Here is an 18,592-nt window from a genome sequence, read left to right as displayed (position 1 = left end):
GAAACCGTACCACCTTGGACCAAAAGACCCTGCAGAGGATAATGAAGTCAGTAGAAAATACCATTGGGGAACCTCTTCCTAGCATGGAGTACATCTTCTACACTTGATGCAGGTGGAAAGCAATAAACATTGTGAAAGACTCCATGTACCCCCTCATGCAAACTGTTTCCCTTCTGTAATCTGGCAGAAGGTACCGTAGCACTTTGGCCCTTACATCCATAGTGGGAAACAACTCTCTGCCCCCCCCCCCCCCCCCAAGCCATCAGGCTCCAGAACTCCCAGTACAGATGTGCATAGTGCACCGTGGACTTTCAGTGCATACGTCTTAATGCCTTAATATTTTAATGTGTTAATTGCTTTCCTAACATGGTATGCTTTGTGGTCTGTGCGATCTTGGTATGAATGATAAATAAAGTTGACTTGTTTTGCAGCAACATTATAGAGCAAATAAAAATATTATAACTGTCTTACGACATTACTATGTATATAAAAAAAAATAATAGTTTATGAAAAGTAAGGAAGTGTCTTTGATTCATTCATTATTCAGGAATCTCATTGCAGCGGGGAAGAATCTGTCCTTTTGCCACTGAGTACTTGTGTTTAGGCTCCCTTACTTTTTCCCACGATGGTAGCAGTGTGAAGAGGGTATGGCCTGGGTGGTGGGGGTCTTAGAGGATAGAGGCTGCTTTTTTAAACCACCGCCTCATGTAGATGTCCTCAGTGGAGTGAAGTCTGGAGCCTGTGATGTCGCAGGCCGAGTTAACAACCATCTGGACTTCTTGTCCTGAGAGTTGGAGCCTCCATACCAGGCAGTGATGCAACCAGCCAAAATGCTCTCCACGGTACACCTGTAAAAGTTTACGAGAGTCTTCAGTGACATACCGAACTTCCTCAGACACCTCACAAAATATAGCCACTGGCGAGCCTTCTTTGTGATTGAATTAACGTGGAGGCTCCAGAACAGATTCTCGGAGATATTGACACCCAGGAATTTTAAGTTCTTGACCCTCTCCACTACTGAGCCCTCGATGAAGACTGGGTCATGTTCCCCTGACTTTCTCCTGAAGTTCACAATAATCTCCTTGATTTTGCTGACGTTGAGCACAAGGTTGTTGTCATTACACCATTCAACGAGCTAATCTTATCTCCCTCCTGTACACTTCTTCATTACCTCTTGTGATTCTGCTGACAACTGTGGTGTCATTGGCAAACTTGTAAGTGGCATTGGAATTGTGCTTGGCCACACAGTCATGGGTGCATAACGAGTTGAGCTGTGGGCTAAGCACGCATCCATGGGGTGCACCTGTGTTGATGATCAATGAGGAGGAGATGTTGTTTCCAATTCATACTGACTGTGGTCTTTCGATGAGAACGTCAATGATCCAGTTGCAGAAGGGTGAAATTGAAAAGTATTCATATTCAGAGAAACCTTTACAGTTTAGTAACTGGCATGCATATGCAATAAGTGATTACAAAAATAAATAGCAGTGAGTAGACAAACAATTACTGGAGGAACTCAGCTGTTCAGACAGAACCATTGGGTAGAAATGGTCAGTCAGTGTTTCATTCTGATCCCTTTATAAGACTAAGATAGAATAGGTGAAATTACATAGTTAAAGTAGGGAAGAAGGGGCCCAGAGGTAATACAGTATGCTATATTCTATATACAGTGCCCTCCATAATATTTGGGACGAAGACACTTTTTTCCCTATATTTGTCCCTGTGCTCCACAGTTTTAATTTTGTAATCGAACAATTCACATGTAATTAAAGTGCACATTCTAGATTTTGGTTTGACCATGTAGAAATTGTTCTTATACATAGTCCCCTTATTTCAGGGCACCATAATGTTTGGGATATTTGGCTTCACAGCTGCTTGTAAGTACTCAGGTATGTTTAATTGCTTCATTGGTACAGGTATAAGAGAGCTTGGCTTGCTTCTAAGTTTTTGAAAATCTTCAAGAGTCTGGAGTTGTGCCAATGGAAGTCAAATAAGTCATTATATGGCTGAATAACAAGAATACAACAGTAAGAGATATTGCCAAAACCTTAGGATTACAACAATCAACAGTTTGGAACATCATTCCGAAGAAAGAGTGTGCCAGTGCGCTCAATAATCACTCTAAACCCATCTTCTCTGGTTTGTATCTCACATTTATTTTTTCTATATCCCTCATAATTTTAAATACCTCTATCAAATCTCCAATCATTCTTCTATGCTCCAGGGAATAAAGTCCTAACCTGTTTAACCTTTCCCTGTAATTCAGTTCCTGAAGTCCAGGCAACATCCAAGTAAATTTTCTCTGCTTTCTTTCTGTCTTTTCTGTAGTTAGGTGACCAAAACTGCACAAAATACTCCAAATCTGGCCACAGAAAGAATGGCCAGATTACAGTTTGCCAAGTAGTATTTAAAAGAGCCTGAAGAATTCTAGAAAGCAGCTTAATGGATAGATGAGACCAAGATTAAACTGTATCAGAATGTTGGCAAGAGTAAAGGTTGGAGGCGTAAAGGAATGGCCCAAGATCCAAAGCAAACTACCTTTGCCATAGTTTGCATCTTGCAGTGTGGTCTCTGTATTTCTGTTCATAAAGTCTTCTGCAGACAGTGTTCATTAGCCCTTTTTATGCTGAATGCTTGCATTATAGCCGCCTCAATTTAAAAAATGGTGAATTTACCATTTATGGTGATGACCTATAGTGCAGATCTTGCAGTACCTTTATACAGAGCTGAGTCGGGAGCTGACTTCCAGACCTGAAGGAGGCAGGGCGAGTGGTGCAGTAGCACCGCTTGCCACTGACGTCAAACATATGCACTGAAAAGGAAAGTGGCCTATACTCAAAAATGGTGACAGAAGAGCAGGTAAGAGTGCTAGTGGAGATCTGTGGAAGCAGTCTTAGGACTCAGGGAGATCTCCTGCGCAACGTAATCGCCTCTATTAACCATATGGGTTTAAAAAAAATTTGCACTCCTGGGTCATGGGCTGATGGCATCATCGCAACATCATTAGCCCTCCCCTTTGGAGCCGTATTCAGCGACATTTCTTTTACGGAGGAAGTGGAGCAACTTCACCTCTGAGTCTACCCCCCTAGCCAGATGGAAGATGGAGCAAAATTGACCAGTCAATCTGCCTTTAGACCTTTTATGGAGGTAAATGAAGCGATTTAAAGACAGAATATATTTTTCACTGTAAAAGGGCCTACTGCCATATCCACGCGTTTCCTGAAGAGTGTTTCTGATCTGTCGACAGGCTTTTGGGGAGTTTTCTTCATTATGATGAGGATTCTTCTCTCATGAACAGTGGAGGTCTTCCTTGGGATAGCAGTCCCTTCTGATTAATGAGCTCACTATTTGTACGTTCTTTCTTCTTAACGATTTTTTAAATCCTAAGGTTTGGGCGATATCTCTTTCTGTTTTATTCTTGTTCATCAGCCTCATAATGGCTTCTTTGACTTTCATTGGCACAACTCTTGGTCCTCGTGTTGAAAAATGGCAACTACAGGCTCCAAAGGTTAACAAAAGCTTAGCAGCAAGCCAAGTCCTCTTAATCCTGCATGAACGAAGCATCTAAACATACCTGAGTAATGACAAACACCTGTGAAGGCAAATGTCCGAAACATCACGATGCCCTGAAATGAAGGCACCATGTACAAAAACTACTGCAATTTCTACATAGTCAAACCAAAATATATACAAATAACCTCAACTAAAATCTGGAATGTGCACTTTAATTCCATGTGAATTACAAATTTAAAATTTGATTACAAATTTAGCACAGGGGCGGGAAAAAAGTGTCTTCATCCCAGACATTATGGAGGGCTCTGTACCTAGTGACATAATGTGTGTGTGTATGTATATACAGTGACTAGGTTTTGCCTTTGCTTTGGATTAAAGTGCAGTACTAGAGCTGAGATATCTTACTGTATTTATATGGAATGCTGGTGAAACTGCATCTGGAATATTGAGTACAGGTCTGATCTCCCTTTACACAAGAAAGAAAATATTTCCTCCAGAGGGAGGGCATTGAAGGTTTACTAGACTGATTCTTAGGAAACTATGCTTATCATATGACAAGAGGTCACATATACATTGGGCCTGTACTCCATTTAGTGAACTGATTGAAATGAAACACAACATTCTTGTGGTCTTGATAGTAGAAATGCGAGATGCTGATTCCTCTGACTGGGGTTCTATTAGCGGGGAACATGGTCTCAAAATAAGGTGTCATCCATAAAGAACTATTCATGCAAGAGATGTAAAGACTGAGTTGCTAGTTATATTCAAGACAGACCTTTTAGATTTTTGGATATTAAGGGATATGGCATTACAGGTTGAAAATGGTGCCAAGCTAAAAGGCCAGCCATGACCTGGCAGGAAATAGAAAAACAGACTTACAACGTAATGCTGGAGTAACTCAGTGGGCCTGGCTAATCTTTCCACTCGAGTTTCTGACTTCTATCCCCTTCACTACCACTCCCAAATCAGAGCTTGGAATAATGAACTCTATTCTCAACTCTTATATGAAATCAAAACAAAAAAAAATGTTGAAAATACCTAAAAGTTAGAGAGAAACAAATTTGATGATTCAGGCCTGTGACTCTCCATCAGGGCTTGCTGGAGCTGGGTTATGCCTAGCTGCATTTTGTAGTCTTGTTCTTTAAAGATTTTAATTTGCAAAAGATTGAATTTGGACCCTAATAAAACTGACCTTGAGCTCATCAGGATTGGTGGCCATTTTTCAATGCGTATGTATGCAAGAAAGAAAGATACTAACAGAGTTCATTAATATTATCAATAAATAAACTGCATAGCAGTTATTTGGAAAAGTTTAGGATGCATAACACTGTTGAATTGAATGATCAGTAATCATTCTGCAGCTTGTGATCAATAGCAAGCTTCATTTGAGAAGTGGGATATTTCACCTTAATCATTCTGGGACAAGGATTTCTTGTTGGGAAGGAATGAACAATTCCCTGTTGAAAAGTTGCTGTATTTTTACTTTGAACATGGGACAGAGAATACATTTTAATATGATTGTTTGCCTGAAGATTCCCTTTCGTTATTTATAAAGCTAAAATAAAGTGTAAGATAAACATATTCTATTAGAAGGATAAAATAGCCTAGACATTATTTTGCCTCGCTCAATGTTTTGTATAATTGTGCAATTATTGTATATTTAAGCTTGAAAGGAACCAATCAAACCTGGCTTATGGACATGGTCTGGTGCATGGGAAATTCTTTTCAATATTCCTCCTCTGCTCTGGGCATCTTTCGATCCTGCTTCTTCCCAGTTACTCTCTGGTTGAGTGAGTGAAATAAAGGCATTTGTATGCAATTTGTGAGCATGACCTCTTCTACAGAGTTCTATTGTGTTGGACTCCTTGGCCCATGTGCACAATGGAATGCTTCTTCAGGGAATCTATGCACAACACATCACTGGTTTAACATCCCCTTTGAGGCATGGAATAATTTCAAGGCCAGCGCCTGAGGAGAACTCAAGGATCTCTTCAAATGCTATACATGCAATGAAATACTTCTGAAGCCTGGTCCTTCTGCAGTACAGCTGACAGCTGGTGTGCAGCAAAGGTTCTATAGTACTAACCACAGTATTATCATAATGAATATTAGTTAAAGTTACAAATTAGCCAGGCACATGCTCCAACTATTTTTATTCATACCAACATGTGGTTTCTGTCCACCTGACAACTCAGAGTATATTGCTCTAATATCTCACCCAAAAGACATATTTTGAGCTTCTGTCATTACTGCAGTGAAATTTCATCTCAGATTATGTGCAACTTGATAGTTTTCTCCTTTGACAATTCAGCTGCTGTAGGTGACTCTATGATGAACCACCTAACAATTTTATAAAAACCTAATGCATTTATGATTCAATCTTTGCATGAAACAAGCAAACAAATTATTAACTGGTTTATCATCCAAAGCTTAGTGGATGCTCTATTTTCTTAGAATGCTTTGGGTGAACCTAATATTCTCTCTTGGAACTGTAAAGCTGACCAGCAGCAATAGAAATTCACCAAGACAGTGGTATCTTAAAACAATACTTTTTATTAATACTGGTAACTATTAATTATACAATCTCTTACAACTCTAAACATAATCCCAACTATGCACAAATGTATGTGTGTGTGTATGGATTACTGAAACCATTACAGCTTAGGCACAATTCTGAAATGTCAAATTCAAAGTTCAGTCTTAGAAATCTTGTGTTGGAACTGAAAATCTTTATACTGATGTTCAGAAGTAATTATGACACCAAGTTGCCAGACTTCTCAAAACTCGCAAATTCTTGTCAAGTTGCTTTCAGAGAAATGTTTCTTCATAAAAATGATGTGACACAACTTCCCCTTTCTTGCATAGAGGTTACGAAGCTTGTGATGCTTTCACAGACCCATGCAAGGATTTTAGATGAAATAACCATCAAAATGGTCGCAATCCAAATGCAGGAATGATCTTGATTCTTTACCCAGATATGGGTCAGTCACAAGGGACGATTACATTAGCCACAGCAAATCATTGTTCCCCCTGGTGAGGAAAACACAACAGCAATGTCCATCTCACAGAATGTCACTGCATTTCTGTCTTCAGATCAATACTCAAGCTGCTTTTTGAAATTCTGCCATGAACAATACTGTTTTAGTTTAATTTTTTTCTGAAAAGCACGAGTCATTATGGCAAACGGCCTCCTGATGGATCAGATGTCTTTCTGTTTCAACAAGGGTTCTTCTTAGCAAACATTCACGTTTCAGGCTTTCAGTGGAGAATGATAATTCTGGTTTTATGACCTTTGTATCTGGGTTTCAAGATGCATTTATATTTCCCCTGTTTCCAAAACCCCACAGTAACCCTTTAGAATATAATGTATATAATACAGATAAAAAATAAGTCTTCAACAAAAGCAAATTAAAATCTTACTTCTATGTAGCAGTACTTTGTGCTGCAAATTGAAACAGTTTTTTTTTTGACTTGGGTGAAATGAAAATGGTGTATTTTCCTCATTATAATAGAACAGGTTCCACACTGGAGTGTGATAGTTGAGGTTTTCTTGGCTACTCTCTACCTGTAAAACATAGAAATATCTGAACTGATTTATCAAGTATCATATGAACAGCAAGTTTCACTTAAAACAGCTGTTGTAAGATGTTACAAAGATGCCAAAAAAATGATATGCCCCTATTTTCTCTGGTATTTGTTTCCTTTGTTTTCCAATTACAGAACATGTTTAATATGTAATGCATAATTTAATCACATTAACATGATTTTTTAAGAAAACTTTTAGAATGAGTAACTCTTTGAATGCCATATGTTTAATTATAAACCGATAAAATACAAATATTTAAGAAAAGTAACTTAATAATTTGCTTCTTAAATTTAATTCAGATTGATCTATAAAATTTAAAAAATGTAATACAAGTAAAAATGTTCCCCCCTAGTGAAGCCTGATTGCTGTTGCAAAAGTCCTACTTAACTTTAAATCGGAATTGGTCATATTTAGATGAATGGTGCATGGCTAATCTGAATCTTTTTGCTTATAACATTGTACTTAATTATATTGTATGAAGTGTTTATAATTACGGATGGTCCTCTACTTGTGATGGTACAATAGTGATACACGTTCTGTTGAATCCACATTTTGAATTTCATTCTGTTCCCGCACTCGTGATATGTGGTACGATGTTCTCGCCTGATGCTGGGTGATGGCAGTGGGCCGCAGCATCTGCTCAATCACGCGAACGAGCGTAAACAATCGATATTGTGTTGAAAGCATTTTTTTTAATTTTGGCTTTGTATTGATGATTTTGCCCAGCTGTAGGTTATGATAAGTGCTCTGAGCATGTTTAAGGTAGGCTAAGCTATGCTGTTCGGTCGGTGCAGTACAGTATTCTTCTTCGACTTACAATTTCAACAAGCTGATAATGCCTTCAATGTTGTGGTGATGAGATGGTGAAAGTGGACAACTGAAATATGGTCAATGTGTTTTAACTCTTTGAAAATAGAATATTTTGATGAATCTGATGCAATTCCTTCAAAAGCTAGGTGTTAAGTTAATGCACAATTTCTGCATTATGGACTCTGGAGGACAGTAACAGACTGAGGCAAATACACAGGAAATGCAGATAAATGTGAGGCAGGAAGAATGAGGAGACATGCAGAGGGACCTGAGGAAAAATCATTGAAGACCTTGGCGCAGGTTGTATATTCAGTTGCTATTGGGATTAATTATTAAAGGTGCAGAGTATAAAAGTTGCAAAGTCTGGCACCCTCAATGGAAGCATACACTTCTTTTGCCGCGTTTGAGGAAGAATGGGTGGTTTAAAGAGGATCCAGAAAATATTTTGAGATTGGTTCCTGGGATAAAATACCATAGTTACAAGGAAAAATTAGAGAGCCACAGGTTGTTTCATTTTTACAGAGAAGATGTAGGAGAGATATGACAGAAATGTATAAAATGATGAGAAGTCTCGACAGACCGCACAGTGGGAAGCTGTTCCCTTTACTGGAGGGGTCAAGTGGCAAGAGTTAGAAAATAAAGTGTGATCTAAGGAAACCTTCTTTTAAATGCAAAGTGTAGTTGGAACCTGGAATGCACAATCTGCAGATGAGGTTGAGCCATATTCCATTTGTGGCTTTCAAAAGGAAGTTGAATAATTGTATGGGGAAGAAAAGTTTGCAAGACCATGAAGATGGGGGCCAGGACTGGTAGAAGAAGTGAGCTGTTCAGGCAGAGAGCTTGCAAAGACTCTCTGGGAGAAATGGCTATGACACTCTGATAAATAATCATTGCTGGCAATCATTTATGAAAAAAATTGATATTTTTGGAGCTGTTTGTTGGATCCAATAGATTTGTGGATGAGAATAAACTGCTGTTTGTGTGTATTTTACCAGTCAGGTTAAAATATATCCAGGAAAATTATCTGATGAATGGATGTGCATGGATCTAAGATAATGGATAGAAATTGTATTATCGGTTCTTAAAATGTGCTCAATTAATATCAGAGTAGTTTCAGTTGAAGCACTGACCTATGAGGAATTATATTGGAACCTGACCTGCACAGTTTCCTCACTTCCACATCCATCTCCCACCATGGCTGAGAATGACAACAACAGAAGTAATACAAGCCAAATATTCACTTGTGTGAAGGTTTTTCCAATCAAGTGGATGCTGGTCAAAGTGCTCTTTAGATAGATTGGGCATTTAATATCTATGCACATAAAAGAAAATAATATTGAGAATATAAATTGATATATAAACCTAGTAATATTATTATTGGGTATGCAGAATTTAATGAATTAAAGTGCTTTAAAAAAGATTTAGTTGAGCAAGTTGATCAATTGTTAAAAATCCTTTAAATCAGACAAAATGATTTTTGACTAGGTAGATCCTTAGAGTAGAAATTTACAAATATTTAAATTGAGAAGGCATTGAGGCCACACTTGGAATTCTATATTCAATTTTCAATTAGTGATAAGAGAGAAAGTGAAATAGGTTCAAACCAAAGTAAAATGGATGATGACGTGTTTTTTTTTAAAAAAACTAAATCAATTTTAAGATTATAACGGCTAGACATAGAATAAAGGATGTGTAATCTTTATTTTAGTTATGAATAAAATCAGACCAATCTTTCTAAATATGATTTGTGGATAACTAGCTTCTGTAACAAACTACAAGATGTGTGTGATATTTTTATCTTTTTTCTTTAGCTTTTGCAGTATAATCCCAGTGAGAGGCTTGGTGCTGGTGTGTCAGGTGTTGAAGACATCAAATCCCACCCATTCTTCCATACAGTGGATTGGTTCAGAGTAACAAAGTAAAAGAACTAATGCAAAGAAGACTTTATCATTACTGCACTAACAGGATGGTAATTGAAGATGAATATATCACCTGCCAAATCTTGGCCTTCAACCATTAAAGACATGACCTGTGTCCCTGCTATTGGGCAAGATGGGGGAATTTAATTTTTGTGGAATTATTTCATTGAGTCAGGATTACAGTCCACTCAGGTGTTGTGTCTTAGATCATCATGCTGTCAAATCTGCAAAGATTCTGTGAATAAGGGTGTATAAAATAGGCAGATACAAGCAGACTGGAAAAAGAGATAGTGCTCTTAATGTACACAGTTCCTATTTATTTATAGAACCGTTTGTGGTGCTGTAAATATTGAATTTAGTCTGTCTCGAATGAGGGTAACCTGCTGATTATTGTAACGAATTACGATTCTTATTACATGACCCAATGAATTGCAGGGTATAGATTAGAATAAAATGGTTTACAAATGACCAAGAGTGGAATCTCTGTTCTTTCTAAGGAGTGCCATATAATCTTTATCTCTACAGTATTTCAAAAATGAATTCCTGATCAAAACATATTTTTGAGATTAGATGTATGTTATTGGCATCAGTCCAAAACAAAGCCCTGCTACTTTATGCACACATCAACCAAATTCAGAAATGTAATCATATCTGGAATGGCTGGAGCTGAGTAATTATCAGCTTCAAAGACTAAACTCACAACCATGTTTGGAGAAATGGTTATATAATTGATTGTCAGTGCCATTTATTTTCAGAGGTCATGCCTCTGTCATCCCATGAAAAGCCAGTGTTGTGTTTGCTATCTTTCATACAAGAAAACCAAAGTATTCTTTGAATGAATAATTGAACAAATTTAACATCTTTGACTAAAATATTACTTAGAATATCTGAAGTGTAGTTGCAATCAAATTATTGTACATTTTTGGATCAGTTGTCAAGTTTTACAGCATTGAACCTGGCCATTCAGCCCCACACACCTATGCCAACCCATCTGTATTAACCCCACCTTCCAGCATTTTATCCAGAGTCTTCTATGCCTGGGCAATTCAAGTACTTGTCTTGTCACTTCTTAAATGCAGGTCGCAGCTTCCATCACCCTTCAAAATAATTTCTCCCTTGCCCTAAAACCAAGTCCTCTAGTTTAATCTACCTCTGATATGGGGATAAGTGTCCTGCAGTCTACCCTCTCTATAATTTCTCCAAATATTATATACCTCCACCATGTTGCCTCTTAACCTCCTCCCATCGAGGGAGAAAAGACCTCACTTCTGTCTCTCCTCACAACTAAAATGCTTAATTCCAGCTGATATCCTGTTGAATCTCCTCTGCACCCTCTCCAGCCGTGTCACATTTTTGATTGCAAAACTTATTTTTTTCTAAATGCTGTCATAATTGATCAGTGGGTTATCATTGCCGGAATACCTGGTATCACTTTGTGTATTCCTAGCCAATGGCGTGCTTTTGTTTGCATGTTAAATTCCTATATTAATGTAAAAATAAGCCTCTGCCTTAACTTCAGGGCCTTTCTTGGGAAGACTGTGAATTAACATAATCACAAGGAACTGCTGATTCCACTGGTTATAGGAGTTGAGAGATTGGTCCCACCAGTCTTGTGTTTATTGCATGGGTAAAACAGCAAGTTTTCATTCACTTCTGCAGTCAATGCCAACTATTGAAAAGATTTTAAATCTAAAATCTACATTACGTTTTGCAGGAACCAGAAAATGAAAGTCCTATTATTCTAAATGAAGGGTGGTTCTAGAACTCCCCCATCTAAGATTGGAGCGAAGCCATAGTTTCAGAAAAGAAAGTGCTGGAGGAGCAGTGTTCAAGCAGCGTGTGTGGGAGGATTTGAGACTCTACGTCAGGATTGAGAATGGAGAGGGAAAATTGCCAATATAAAGAGAGAATGGGATAGGTGAGACTGGCCAGGTGATGGGTGGACTGAGGAGGGTTAAATAATGATGGGAAGAAGGCGGAGGCCGCTTCTGGGGGGGTAATACAAAGGGATACAAGGGCAACCACAGCTGGAATCTGACACAAGGAAAGTGATAATGGAATAATTGAGGAAGAGAGAAGGGCAGATGGAACCAGATGGAGAAAGAGATGTGGTAGGTGAAATGTGTTGGTGGATGAAACCCTGCATCACACAACAGATCAACAACAAAATTTAACCATCAAAAGTCACTTGTCAGGGCAATGGTATAAGAACTACTCCACAAGAAACTTCAGAAAGTTTTGAATGTTGCTCAGTCCATCCTGCAAACTTCCCTCCTCCATTGATCCTATCTACATCTCCTACTGCTTTGGGAAAAACAGTCAACATGTTAAAGAGCTCATCCCATCCTGGCCACACTCTTCTCCCTCTTCCCATTAGGAAGAAGACTGGCAAGTGAGGTCACACATTTATATTCAAGGAAAGCTTTAATTAACAGAATATGAGTAAAATAGTGTTTGCTGTCTTTGCTCTGTTCTAATTGATCCCTCTCTGTACTATGTGTTCAGTGCAAAATGTTTTCACTGTACCTCAGCAAATAATATTAAATTTGAACGATGCAGGGCCACAACCCAAAATGCTGATATTTCCTTTCCTCCACAGATGCTGCTCAACCCATTGAGTTCCTCCACCAGTTTTTTTTTCTGGATTTCAGCATCCGCAGGCTCTTATTGCACCTCTGGAGTATGGAATAATTGTGTTCTATAAAAACATTTATTGTTATAAATTTAATGATATCTTGCAACATAGAACATGGAATATACATCACAGGAACAGGCCCTTTGACCCATGTGTCTATGCCGAACATGTCCAACTCAAAATCAATACTGCTTACATTTGATGGATACCTTCTATCCCCTTCATTTTCATTTATGTAGATTCAATATTTTGATTTGCTTTACTCCAAAAAAAAAGGCAAATCTTGTTTGCAACACAAAAAAAAATTCTCACTGTTCGACATTACATTTCCAAATGTTTCTTCTTGACATCATAGAACCATAGAATGCTACAGCACATAAACCAGGCCATTTGGCCCTTCTAATCTGTGCTGACCATAATTTCCCTAGTCCCACTGACCTGCTCCCATTCTATTACCTATTCAGACCTCTCCCATCCATGTATCTATACACGTTATTCTTAAAACACATGATTAAGCCTGGATTCACCACAGCAGATGGCAGCTCATTCCACACTCCCAACACTCTTGAGTGAAGAACTTTCTGCTAATGTTCCTCCTTTTAGCTTAAATCTATGGCCTCTCATATTTATCTCCCCAGCAAAAAGCCTAGTTGCATCCTGTCTATACCTCTCACAATCTTGTAAACCTCTATTGAATCTCCCCTCATTCTACTTTGCTCCAAGGAGTAAAGTCCTAACCTATTTAATCTTTCCCTGTATCTCAACTCCAGAAGACCTGACAACATCCTAGTAAATCTCTACACTCTTTCAATGTTACTGACATCCTTCCAGTAATTAGGCAACCAGAACAGCACACAATATTTTAAATTTGTCCTCACCAATGTCTTACAATGTCAACATAACATCCCAACTCCTATAATCAATCATATGATGGTATATGTGTGACAACTTCCAGAGCAAGAGAATAATGGACCATTTCTAAATAGTTTCCACAAAGATTACACATCTGGTTGCATTTGGGAGGTTTAGACACAAGGATGCGTGCAAGTTAGTTTGTTTAATATCAAAGATGAGTTCACTTTTATATTTCCCTTTTGCTGTAATATGGTCATATTCCTATAGCTGAGTAAATTTATCTGCTTTCCAAATTTATAAAATATGGAATGAATTTAAGTAGAAAATATTTTCCAAAGGTGGTAAAAAAATGGGTTGGATAAAGTATTGGCAGTTTTATCACCAGCAGTAATATGACCAGATATTGTTCATAATTCTGATATTGTACAGAAAACTCAACTTTATAGAAGTTAAAACACTTAAATGAGGAAATACAGTTAACAAGCCAAGTTATTCTGCAATTTTTAGTTTGACGAAGATTTGACCAACGAACATGAGGGCAGACATCCATAGAGATGGAATTTCATATGCTATGCTGTACGTTTTATAATCTTTTGCATTGATATCATTCAAGTGCGTATGCCAATATATGTAGCAACTTCCAGAGCGACAGAACAATGGAATATCACTGCATGCCTTTATTTGACTGTTGATTTTAGAAATGGAATCTTTAAGCACATGCTGTTTTCCCCAATTTCATTCTCTGTGACTTGGGAAATCCGGGATCTTGGATTCAGAGCCAGCACCATTAGTTATTCCATTGATGACTCATTGATAGCAACAATCTCTGGAGGAGAACTATTTTGTGTTAATAGTCTCTACTTCAAAATGTAACTGGCCAATGTACAATTTTACATAGGTTTTGCCAATAAAATTTTCATCCATCTAACAAGTCACATTCAATTGACAAGTTCAGTGTAATTAGTTTTGCAGGCCATAATATGTATAACTAAGTTTCTTGGGAGTGACTAACCAACTCAGTTTACTTTTTGATTTCACAGGTAGAAATTCAGGAGTTCCCAAATTGAGTTCAAAAATGGAATTCTTTGATTGAAACTGACTCATCAGATCATTCTATGTTATCTTTTAACTTTGTAATTTAGTGACCTACTATTTAGAATGCAAAAAAAAACTTGTGACTAAACATCAGAAACATTCATGCACAAGTTTGACATACAATTTGAATGTTAGATCACACATTTTGAGAGAGACTGCTCTTGCCCATAGAGAGGAAGAGGAAGGGCTGTGGCCTTGCTGGCCCAGAGGAAGAGGAAGGGCTGTGGCCTTGCTGGCCCAGAGGAAGAGGAAGGACTGTGGCCTTGCTGGCCCAGAGGAAGAGGACGGGCTGTGGCCTTGCTGGCCCAGAGGAAGAGGAAGGGCTGTGGCCTTGCTGGCCCAGAGGAAGAGGAAGGGCTGTGGCCTTGCTGGCCCAGAGGAAGAGGACCGGCTGTGGCCTTGCTGGCCCAGAGGAAGAGGAAGGGCTGTGGCCTTGCTGGCCCAGAGGAAGAGGAAGGGTTGTGGCAAGGTGACTAATTAGCAAATGACATGAAAATACAGTATGTGCTATGGTGGAAATTAAGAAGTTTACCTGGGTTTGCAATGGCTTCTATACCAGATGGGGAACTGGACTAATGAATGGCAACGTAGTTCATCTTTGATAAGTACGAGCTGCTGCATTTGAGAACACTAAAATTGGCAGGAGTTACGCTGTTAATTGTAGAGCTTCAAGGAGTGTTGTGTAGCAAGGGTGCCTAGGGGGACAGGTACATAACTCTAAAGATGGCAGCATGGGTAGAGAGCATTTAGGTCACTTTGCTTCATTGGTCAGTACATTGAATACAAGTGTTGGGACGTCATGTTAACATTAGACAAGATGTTGGAATATTGTGTGCAGTTTTGTTCACTTAGCTTCAGAAAGGATATCATAAAGTTACTAAGAGTCCAGAAGAGGTTTACAACATTGTTGCAAGGATTAGAGAATTATCATGAGAGTGGGAAATCTAGACCTGTTTTCCTTAGAACATAGGAGGTTGAGAAGGGACCTTAATGAGGTCTATAAAATCATGAGACTTATAGATAGGGTGAAGACTACCAGTCTGTTTTGTGGAGTGGGAGAATCTAAGGAGCAGTGTGGAGTAAGGTAAGGCCTTAAATTCAGGTACTTACCGGGGCTCAGACCCAGTGGGTTCGAGCAGTGAGTTGGAGGAGGCGGAGACCAGAGCTTAATGGTGTTCAGAGGAGGAGGAGCGAGGTGAAAGTGACAGGGTTAATTGGTAAAGGGCCAATAAAAAGAGGGTAAGGCGAAGGAGCGGCCCAGTGAAGGAGTGGGCCTTTGAGGCTTTGGTGAGCAGAGGCTGAAGAGAGCAACTGCTGCAACCAAGGTAAGGGGAGAAGGTAAGTTTAGTCAAGGTATAATTCTACAAGCTAATGGAGTCGGCTATAGCTGTGGATTGTTCCAGCTGCGGGATGTGGGAAATTTTGGATGGTATACTTGTCCCAGACAACCACACCTCCAGGAAGTCCATTCAGCTCCTGCTCCTTACTGACTGAGTTCAGAAAATGGAGCTGGAACTGGATGAATTGTGGGTTATTCAAGAGGCCAAGTCAGACATAGATAGAAATTACAGAGAGGTAGTCACCCCACATAAGCAAGATGCAGATAGATGAGTGACTGTCAGGGAGGTGAAAGGAAGGGGCCAGTAATGCAGAGTACCCCTGCGGGCATTGCTACCAACAATATGTATGCTGGTTTGGATACTGCTGGTGGAAACGATCTACCAGGGACAAGTCGAGGCGGCCAAGTCTCTGGCACAGAGATGGACTCCTTGACTCAGAAAGGAAGGGCTAAGAGGAGAGCACTAGTAATAAGGGACTCGTTGGTTAGGGGGACAGACATGGAGACTCCTGGATGGTATGTTGCCTCCCAGGAGCCAAGGTCAGGGATGTCTTAAATTGTCTCAGCAGCATTCTGGAAGGGGAGGGAGAGCAGCCAGATATAGTGGTCCACGTGGGGACCAATGACCTAGATAGAGGTAGAGACAAGGTCCTCAAGAGGGAATATAGGGAGCTAGGTAGAAAGTTAAAAGACAGGACCTCGAGGGTAGTAATCTCCAGATTGCTGCCTGTGTCACATGCAAGACAGGGTACAAATAGGAAGTAATGGCAGATGAATGCATGGCTAAAGAGTTGGTGTAGGGGGCAAGGCTTCAGATTCCTAGATCACTGGGATCATTTCTGGGGTAGGTCAAACCTCTATAAAAAGGATGGACTGCAGCTTAACTGGAAAGGGACCAATATCCTGGCAGGAGGGTTTAAACTAGATTTGCAGGGGGATGGAAATCATAATGAGAACAAAGAACATTAAATGGGGAGTCAGGGAGTTACATCAGAGGAAGGAATTAATAGTAAAGAAGTGGTCAAAAATGACAAAGGAAAGGCAGGTGAGCAGACAGGAGAAAGAGTTGTTCAACAGGAATACAGATCATACTTCATCGATAGCAGGCTTATGGACACATCAGAAACAAAGTGGATGACCTGGTCACTCAGATTCAACTAGTAAGGTAGGACATTGTGGCCATTACTGAAACATGGCTCAATGAAGTGTGCGATTGGGAGCTCAATATCCAAGGATACACAGTCTGTAGGAAAGATCGGCAGGAGAGTAGAGGTAGAGAGGTAGCTCTAATGATAAGTAATTACATTAAATCAATAGAAAGAAGGGACATAGGGTCTAAAGCAGAAGAATCAGTATGGGTTGAATTAAGAAATGCCATGGGTAAAAAAATATTAGCAAACAGCAGCCGGGAAGAGGACTATGAGATACAAATAGAAATACGAAGGGCATGTCACAAATATCAAATTAAGGGAGATTTTAATATGGGAGGGAATTGGGAAGGACAGGAATTTACTGGATCACAGGAGAGCAAGTTTGCAGAAAATCCAAGAGATGGATTTTTTTGAACAGCTTGTTGAGAAGCCCACCAGGGGATCCACAGTTCTCGAATGGGTCATGTGCAACGAACCTGAGGTCGTTAGGGAGTTAAAGGCCTTAGAACCTCTTAAAAAGCAGTGACCACAACATGGTCGAATTCAATTTCAAATTTGAAAAGGATAAAAGGTTTTTGGATGTATCAATTTTTCAGTGGAATAAAGGAAGTTATGGTGGTATGAGGAAAGAATTGGCCCAAGTTGACTGGAAAAACAAACTAATAGGAGGAACAGAGCAGGATTGGAAGATATTTTTGAAAATGATAAAAGGCATGCAAGATAGATTTATTCCTAGAAAAAGGAAAGTAGTCAAAGGAAAGATGGTACCAATGTGGTACCAAGAAGGTCAAGATAAAAGCAAAGGGGAGTGCATTCAAGGAAGCTAAAACTAGTGGGAAATCAGAGGACTGGGATTCCTTTAGAAACTTACAGAAAGAAATAAAGTCATAAGGAAAGAAAAAATGAGTTATGAAAGGAGATTGGCAAACAATATAAAAAAATACTGAGTTTTTAAAAATATATATAGAATAAAAGAGAGACTTAGGACTGATAGAAAACATTGCTGGGGAAATTATAATGGGTTACAAAGATATGGCAGAAGAATTAAATCAATATTTTACATCAGTATTCACTGTGGAAGACATTAGTAATATCCCTGACAGACAGAGGCTTCAAGGAGTAGAGTTGGATACAGTTAAGATTACTAGAGAAATTGTGCTAAGTAAATAGAATGGATTAAATCTGGACAGGACGAAGTACACCCATGGGTTTTGAAAGAGGTGGCTTTAGAGATTGAAGATCTCATTAGTCTCTGGTGTGGTTCTGGAGGATTGGAAGGTTGTGGTTCCGCTGTACAAGAAAGGTGGGAAGCAGAGAAAAAGGAACTACAGACCTACAAGTCTGATGTTGGTGGTGGGGAAGATATTAGAGTCAATCCTCATGGATGAAGTTGGGAAGTACCTGGAAATGCATGACAAGATAGGTGTTTTAAAGGGTAGATAGTTTTTTGAAGCAATCTCAGTTAGGATAGACAAAGGGGAGGCTGTAGATGTTATTTACTTGGATTTTCAAAAGCCTTTCGATAAGATGCCGCATGCTAGGCTGATAAATAAAATGAAGGCCATAGAACTACAGGGACACTATTAGATTGGATGGAAAATTGGCTGATAGGCAGAAAGCAAAGGGTTGAAATTAAGTGTCCCCATTCAGAATGGCTGCTTGTAACAAGTGGTGTTCCACAGGGGTCGG

The 18,592-nt window shown here is 39.2% G+C and overlaps 1 protein-coding gene across 5 annotated transcripts in view; it reads left to right on the top strand.

Annotated features, from left to right (window-relative positions):
* Positions 1–14,236, top strand: part of rps6kc1 (ribosomal protein S6 kinase polypeptide 1) — a 198,681-nt gene extending 184,445 nt beyond the window's left edge. For 3 of the 5 annotated variants that reach the window (XM_069931316.1, XM_069931319.1, XM_069931320.1), the window contains one exon: positions 9,721–10,296. In XM_069931316.1, coding sequence (XP_069787417.1) covers positions 9,721–9,831 — 111 coding nt within the window. In that variant the 3' untranslated portion in view covers positions 9,832–10,296. Of the gene's footprint in view, positions 1–7,825; positions 8,635–9,720; positions 10,297–12,427 lie in introns of those variants that run through there. The other 2 variants (XM_069931317.1, XM_069931318.1) reach the window with 2 other exon arrangements.
* Positions 14,237–18,592: the final 4,356 nt, after the last annotated feature.

This window comes from Narcine bancroftii, chromosome 4, assembly GCF_036971445.1.
Source record: "Narcine bancroftii isolate sNarBan1 chromosome 4, sNarBan1.hap1, whole genome shotgun sequence".
In the NCBI taxonomy this organism is placed as follows: domain Eukaryota; kingdom Metazoa; phylum Chordata; class Chondrichthyes; order Torpediniformes; family Narcinidae; genus Narcine; species Narcine bancroftii.
The sequence above is the reverse complement of the archived record's forward strand: the minus strand, read 5'-3'. Positions and strand labels throughout refer to the sequence as shown.